The 8,172-nt window shown below is 39.5% G+C and overlaps 1 protein-coding gene across 9 annotated transcripts in view; it reads left to right on the top strand.

Moving 5' to 3' along the window:
• UMAD1 (UBAP1-MVB12-associated (UMA) domain containing 1) overlaps positions 1-8,172 on the top strand; it is a 189,460-nt gene that overhangs the window by 405 nt on the left and 180,883 nt on the right. The window contains exons 2-3 of one of the 9 annotated variants that reach the window (XM_015558273.1): positions 1-38; positions 7,477-7,507. Coding sequence is in view for 4 of the 9 variants with exons in the window: in XM_015558263.1 (XP_015413749.1) it covers positions 312-431 (120 nt within the window). In the remaining 5 variants the exon portion in view is untranslated. The other 8 variants (XM_015558266.1, XM_015558264.1, XM_015558269.1 and 5 more) reach the window with 8 other exon arrangements.

Here is an 8,172-nt window from a genome sequence, read left to right on the forward strand (position 1 = left end):
GGCTGCGGTGCGACGGGACCCTGCGGTGCGAGCCTCAGGTACCTCTTCTCGCGGGAGGCCCCGCAGCCTCACTCTTCACCCTCCTCTCCACTGACGGTGAGGAGAGAGAGGCGGAGTCGGTGCTGTCCCGGCTGTTCGCATTCCCCGGTTCCCGCTCTGCCAGGTTCTGCGCGGGAAGGGCGTGATTCTTGCCTGTGGAAACCTGGGGATAGGGTTATTTCTGATGCCCGCCCTCCTAGAGGTGGGAAGTGGGGTCGTCAGTGATCGCCGCCGCCTTCGCCAGGCCGCCTGCCGCGCGAGGCTGAGAATGAATGTTTACTTCCCGGGCTGCGTCACTTTCCCTTGTCAGGGCCCCCACCTGTCGGAAGAGGGGTCCCTCCGATTACCGCCGAGACCCGTTCTGGTGCTGGCGACCTGGCCCCCCTGCGGAGGTGCAGGTCTTCTCACCACCGTGTTAGCGACGTGTTGGAGCATCTGGGAGTGGTCGGTAGGGGGAAGGACCCCTGGACCAGGATAGGGACGGGTTTAAATTGCTGCTGGGTTCTGACCAGCTGCGTTTCCTGATCCGTAATTTCCCCATCCGCAAAATGAGGGGGTAGATCATGTACTGTTTTGCAAAGTCGCAACTGACCAACTATTATTGTCCACATGGTTCACGGACCTTTTTAACTCCTCTGTAGTCTTCCCCGCTTGCTCTCCCGTCCCCAGGACTCTGGAGGGGAGATCTGGAGGTGTGGGAGATAACCTGTCTCAAGGAGATCTCACTGGCTCGTGTGGCTGTTGATTTTCGTGTTGTTGTTGTTTTGTTTGTTTCTGTGGTGTGTGTGTGTGTGTGTGTGTGTATGTGTTTGCCGATTGGCACCTGACTTGCCAGGGATATTCCAGAATGTGTGCTCATAAAAATACCTGCCAGCAGTGCTGCAGAAATTGGAAAACACTTTTTATTGGATACTACTATTTTGGGGGAACTTAGTCCATGAGTTTGCCCAAGGCACTTAGATGACATCTTTCAAATTCAAGAATCTAGCTGGAGCCTTAAGCAAATAAGATCCTTTTGAGACTTCACTGCAACAATTTAAAATGGAAATCTAATATACCATAATTAAAGGATAGTCTATCTCAGTGTTTACTTAGCAATACTTATATATTTGTCTTTTAATGTTGCTATCACCAAAACAACTTTAAAGAATTTCCTTAATCGATACAGGGTGTATGTCAATTGGTCTATAAAAAAGTTGTGGTTCTATTGATGCAAATCAATAAAATCTATTTTATATTTTTTCCAAAGACTTAATGTCTTTTGCATCTTAGTGTTGCTTTAGAAAACAAGTCAATGTGCATTATATAGGGTAGGGTAGGCATGAATATAGTCTTTAATAGCAACCCTTAAAGTACCAGATGTTAATATTGTTCTGTTACAGTTAAAAGACCATTCTTACCTTCCAACAGCAAACAAAACATGGAGACAAGCAGGAAGATAATTTAAAACAGCTTTTTGGATATATTTTGAGTCACTTAAAATTTATTATGTAATACTACAACAACATATAGAGAAATGTAAATATGGCCAGTATGTATTCAGTACTTTCCAGAGAGATTAAATGAACTCATTCAGCTTAAGAAATGGACCTTTACCACTTAGTAGTTTGTACTTCCTCAATTAAGTCCTTCTCCCTACCAGCCAGAAAGCAACACCATCTGGAAAACACTAAGCTTTTCTATATCTTTTTATTTACACATGCAGACATTCCTAAATGGAATGTTGTTTAGTTTTTGTCAATTTTGACCTTTATAAAATTGGGATCATTCCATATATATCTTCTGAGTTTCTTTTGCTTGTTTTTGAGATTAAGTCATTCTGATACATGTAGGTGGAGTTCATTTTTTTAAATTATTTTTTGCTGTCTTGACTGACGTTTTGATTATTTGAAGTTCATTTCTATTGGTACAGGGCTTCTGTGAATATTTTGGTACATACTTGTTGGTGCACTTGTGCAAAAGTATATCAGTAGAATTGTTGGAACATAGGGTGTGCATCTTCAGCTTTACTATAAAACCAAAATTTTCCCCAACTAGTTTATTCTCTTATCAGGAGAGTAGAAGAGTTCCATTTGATCCACATTTTTTTGGCAATAAAGTCCCCCCTGTCCCCCTAAACTTATGGATATGAGATGGTTTCCTGTTGTGGTTGTAATTGGCTTTCTCTGATTACTAATAAGGTTTACAGCTTTTCAAATATTTATTAGCTATTTGTGTTTACCTTTTTTTTTGTTTGAGGATTTTTCTTACTGATTTTTGAGAGCTTTTGTATTAGTGTGGATAATACTGTTACATTTCTCAATTTAGGCCTTTCAATTTTTTTCATTCTTTCTGACTTTCTTTCCTTTTTTTCCCCTTTCATTAGAAAGAGCTCCTACTTTTAATATAGTTAAAATGTTTTTCCCTGAAGTTTAAAATAGTTGAAAAGTCAATTTAAAAAATCTAATTTAAGAATCATTTCTTAAAACAAGTTCTATATTTTTTAAAGATTTGAAATAGTTTTAGCTTTCATATTCAAAACTACTCCATCATTTAGAATTGAGTTTTCATGTATGTTGTCAGATATCCAATTTGTTTTCATTTCAATTGTCCCAGCATCATTTTTGACTGTGACCTTTTGCCATTGACCTCTCACTCTCTTCAACACTTGTGGCCTTGTAACTTTGATGTCTTGATAGAAAGTTCTTTTACCTTGCTCTGTTCTTCAGGAATGTGTAGTTATTCTTGGCTCTTTGCTACTTCATATACAATTAAGCATGTCAGGTTCCATGGGAAACTGTGTTGGGATTGGATCACAATTGCATTTGAATCCTTGGATTGATTTCAGAAGTAATATCATAATGACAGCTCTTACTATACTTGAGTTATTTGGGTCCTCTTAAAATCTTTCCAAAAAGTTTCTTAATTTTTTTCATAAAGGTTTTGATTTTTAGATTAGATTTATTCCTAGGTAACTTGTTGCTATTATAAATGCTTTTTAAAAATGTTTTCTTGAAATATATTTTTATTGATTTCAGAGAGGAAGGGAGAGGGAGAGATAGAAACATCCATGAGAGAGAATCATTGATTGGCTGCCTCCTGCATGCCCCCTGCTGGGGATTGAACCCGCAACCCGGGCATGTGCCCTTGACCGGAATCAAACCCAGGAGCCTTCAATCCGAAGGCCAGTGCTCTATCCACTGAGCCAAATCGGCTGGGGCTATAAATGGTATTTTTAAATTAAAGATTTTTAACTATTTTTGCTGGTATATAGAAATGCATTTGACTTTTTTCTGGCCATCCTGCTAAAGTCATTTCTTGTAATTTTCTATAAGATCAATTTTCTATTCATATGTGAATAATTTGGTTTTTTTTTTTTACAGTTCTTACACATTTTATTTTTCTTGCTTTTCCCCAGGTTAGAACTTCCAGTACCATTTTGAATAGAAATGGTGTTTCAGTTAAGATGGGATGTGACTGCCTAAGTAAAAGTGTCTTAAATATACAAAGGCTGCCCTGGCCAGGTAGCTCAGTTGATTAGAGCATTGTCCCAATACGCCAAGGTTGTGGGTTCTATTCCTGATCAAGGCCCATATAAGAAGCAACCAATGAATGCATAAATAAGTGAGAAAGTAATCTCTCTCTCTCTCTCTCTCTCTGTCTCTCTCTCTCTCTCTCTCTCATTCAGTATCTGGTATCTGGTATCTGGTTCCATCCTTAAGGTCGCCTCAAAGGCTAGGGGCTAGGATAGATGCAGGGGCATCAACCATCTACTTCCCATTCAGACAGCAGAGAAGTAGTCAGGCAAAAGGATGTGCCTTCATGGGGCTCAACTCCCTTTAAGGAGCCTTCCTGGAAGTTCTTTACAACTTGGAGTTCTGATTATAAGGTTAAGGACTTTCCTATCTATTCCCTGTTTGATAAGCGTTTTAATTGAGTGATTATGATATTTGATCAATTTTTTTGCCTTAATTGAGATTATTAAAATGAATACATTTTCCAATATTGAACCATGCTCACATTTCTGGAAGAAACACAACTTGGTTTTGATATATTCTTTTAGTATATATTGGGTTTGATATTTTTTTGTTTAGGATTTTTGCATCATAAAAATTCATGAGGGAGATTAGCCTATAATTTTTTCCCCCTGTGTAGTCCTTGTCAGATTCTGGTTGTTAGGGTTGTGCTAGTCTCATGACATGAGTTGCGGAGTCTTTCCTCTGTTCTCTTGGATTCTGTGTAAAATTGAATTGGTCTCGCTTGTCAACTGTTTGGTAGAACTCACCTGTAAAACATTCTGCATCTGTTATATGTTTTATTGTGTTTTGCTTTATTGCCCTTCACAGATGTTGCATTTTTATAAACTGAAGGCAAGATTCTCCACCAGCAAAAAGATTATGACTTACTGTATTGTGATGCTTGCTTTATTGCGGTGGTCTGGAACCGAAACGCAGTGTCTCGAGGTATGCCTGTGGTTCCCTGAACCTACTGCTTCAGGCATGTCCCACAAGTTTTCATAAGTAGATGTTCATCATTAGGTTGTAAATATTTTCTAGTTTCCAACCTATTTCTCCTTTGACTCATGGTTTTTGTTTCCAAATGAATTGGTTTTATTTATTGACGTTATTTGTTTTGTTATTAATTTCTGAGGTAATTGCATTATCTTTCAAAGTCTATGTGACTTGCTTTAAGGCTTATCAAGTACATGGGCAATTTTTGTAAATATTTCATGTGTGCTTGGAAAAAATTGCATTTTTCAGTTGTTGTAATCAAGCTTGTAAATTGCATTGTTCAACTATTTCTATGTTATTACCTTTTGTCTGATTAATATCTCAATTGAGATAATTGTGCTAAGTATCCAACAGATACTTAGCAATTGGCAGTTTTTCCTTGAATTTCTGATGACTTGTACTATGTATTTTTGAAGATTTGTTATTCGGTTCATACAAGATTAGGATTGTGAAGTAAATGGTTAAATGAAGTGAGCATCTCAGATCATGCTTTTTGCCTTAAAGTTAATTTTCTCAGCTACTACCATAGACACACCAGCTTTCTTTTGGTTAGAATTTGTTCATTGTATTTTTTTCCATCTTGTACTTCGCCTAAGGGCTTGGATTGCTCATTTCCTCATCTCTGTGGTGTTTATCAGGGCTGACTTGGCAGGTCTTAACTCAAGGGAAGAACAGACACCTTTGTAACTGCGAGGCTTCCATTATAACAGAACTGCCCAGATGTGTGGAGGCTGGATTCCTCTCTGTGGGAGCACTAGAGTTTAGTGGATGATGAGTGCTTTGTACTTCTCTGCTTGTTAGGTTTCCTCGATAAACCTTATTTGATATATATTCTCTGTGGTATTTGTGTCTGGGTACAAACATGGCTACTGAGAGTTTCCGGTGGGGGTTGCAGTCACCCATAATGGGGATAATGGTCAGCTGAACCCAAGTGCTAGTGGCAGTAGGAAGAGAGGGAAGCCAAAAGTTTCATGAGCTGCAGGACTTAGTGTTTGGTGGACAGGGAGAGGGTGAAATTAAGGTGACACGGTTTTGTTTCCAGCAGCTGTTCGGACCATCATGCTTTGAGGTGGAGAGTAGAATAGTTCTGGGAAGATGACTCAGGCGTGGGCATTGAGTCAGTGTAGCACAGAGTGAAGAACATAGACTTAGGGCAAACAGCCTAGTTTAAATCCTGATACTTTCACTTAAGTGATTTCTGGACAAATTATTCATCCTTTTATAGTTGCAATATTTGTATTAACATGGGAGGTAAAGCTTCATACGATTGTAAGCATGAGAGAAAATTGTGTTTGTAAAGCATTGGGCACAGTGCCATGGTACACTGAGTACTTCGGGAATAAATTACAAACTATAACTGTTACTAGCGCGGCCCGGTTGTCCTTAAGTATGTTGGACATCTTAGTGATGATGAACAATAAGATAGTGGAGGGAGAAGGAAACCGTGTTTCCCAGAAGGAAGGAAGGGTGCGGGCTTGTCTGAGAGTGGAGACCCTGAATCCATTCTGCTCAGCAGCTCGGATGTAAGAGACTCTGGCTTTTCACAACCATTTGAATATTACCAAGGTGTCTTCTCTACTTACAACAGTTTCTGGTGGAAAATCATCATCAGAGAAATAGCCTTCTAAATCCTCGGGTTCATATTTTCCCTCCTTTATGTTGATCGCGTTCTGGTCATCTCTTACTGAAGGAGAGACTGGGTGGGTGAGATTACCGTAGTCTCCCTCTCTGAACTTCATTGCATGCAGCTTCTAGTTCCACGTTTAAAGACGGATGCACATGCTGTTCGGTTCCCACTGGCCGACTGGCACTCATCATATGTGGGTGCTGGGCTGAGGGTCTGAACATAGAGGAGATCTCCTTCCTGGCTCTGCTCATGGAGCTTTTCCGGTCTGGGACCCTGTTTTACAGTCCTCCTTGGGCAGGTACAAACCATTGACCTTCGAATGGAGGTGGATGACCTCCTGAGGGAGGGGTCAGGATTGGGGAGGGGACCTAGTTCTGCCTGACTTTAGATAGAAAGAGTTTTCAGGCAGTGGGGTGTCTGGCAGCCTATTTTTTCTCTGTAGGTACAACTTCTGTATTTTAGAATTAAGTTAAGGCAATGGAAATGGATGAAATACTTTCCCCATCTTTGTGGTTCACTCTCCAGTTTTAGGTTGCTTGTTTATTCATGTATTCATGCATTCCTTGGAGAGAAGTAGCTGCATGTGGCAGAGAGCACAGCGATGAACTCTTGGTCAGTTGTACTTCTTGGCCTATCCCTATTGATTGTGCTTTTCATGGAAATTTACTCAGACTTTGGCACGTGGTTGAGGGAGCTATTGCCAGCTGTTGTCTTGTGTTATCTTTATGTGCACTTTGATGAAAAATTGGGAGGAGGTAAAACAGCCAGCTTTCTTGTTTACTCAGGAGTCTGAAGTAAGTTTCCAGACAAATAGCAATGCTTGACTAGACTTGTTAGCCTCTTGCATGGCTGGTGCTAGTTTTACACAGGACTCAGCACCATACTTTGTGGGACTGACTTTGTGAGGGGTGACAGAGAAGCAGGCCAAGAGGCAGCAAGAAGATTGGATATTTCCTTAAATTTGGACAAAGTGTCTTGTTTGGGTTTGTTTCTGTAGGGCCTACCACTGCCTGGGGAGTATTTGCCTTTTAAAACATGTTGGTTGGATTAATTAAAAATGAACAAACAACTGATTTTTTTTTTTGCGGGGGGGAGGGGTCGGGTAGGAATTAAAGACTTGATACTACAGTTAGATTGTATTGAAAGTCAAATGATGCAGATTTCTAGTAGACAATTTGCGGGGGTCGGGGTGGTGGTGAGACCTTTTGGAAGCTGAATACAAGGGTTCCTGTTGTGTGTTAAATGCATTTAAGTGAGCAAATAGAGCAATTTAAAGACCGACACTGAATAATGTTTTATTTTTATTTTTATTCATTCTAGGTTTTCCCTGTGCTATAGAGAGTGTAAAGAGGTGTGGCCTTACGTCGGATGGCTTCCTTCTCCCTTAAGACACTATTTAAATGTGTTTACTCACCTAAGACATTTGTTTTATGTGAAGAAGTGTGTTTTGTTAGAGTTGTCTGAAGTCTTTTTTAGTATGTTGTGTGGGTTTTTTTCATTTCAGAGTTGCAACATTGAATGCAGTGGGTAGAAATTAGTATTGTATAGGTAGATTCAGTGTTATTTAAGCCCAAACCAAAATGTGTTTTGTTTTTTGTGTGTTAGAATTATGTCTGTAACTTCATTAAAACATAAAAATATATCATATCATTGTATCGTTAATTTAGAAGAGTTGGGACAACACTAAAGTCTTTAAATTATATTCTTGAGACCCAAATGATATACATTACAAGTACAGTTTATTTATAAGCTCCAGAAAGCAACAACTTTATCTTCTAAATGTCTACATCTCCCCACACTATTTAGAAAAAATAATCTATGTTACCACATGTACGGCATTAAAGAGAGGGAAATTGTTGTTTTCTTTTTAAAATAAAACCTCTTGAAATTAAGATGTCTTGGCTAAAGTGTATCATATACTAGGTGATCACACAGAGAAGTAAGGTACAACAAAGAATTGTCTGGACCAAAACACTAAGAATAAAGAGATGGAGAAACCTGGGTCTAATGTACTGG

The sequence above is a fragment of the Myotis davidii genome, unplaced genomic scaffold (genome assembly GCF_000327345.1).
Source record: "Myotis davidii unplaced genomic scaffold, ASM32734v1 scaffold187, whole genome shotgun sequence".
Taxonomy (NCBI): domain Eukaryota; kingdom Metazoa; phylum Chordata; class Mammalia; order Chiroptera; family Vespertilionidae; genus Myotis; species Myotis davidii.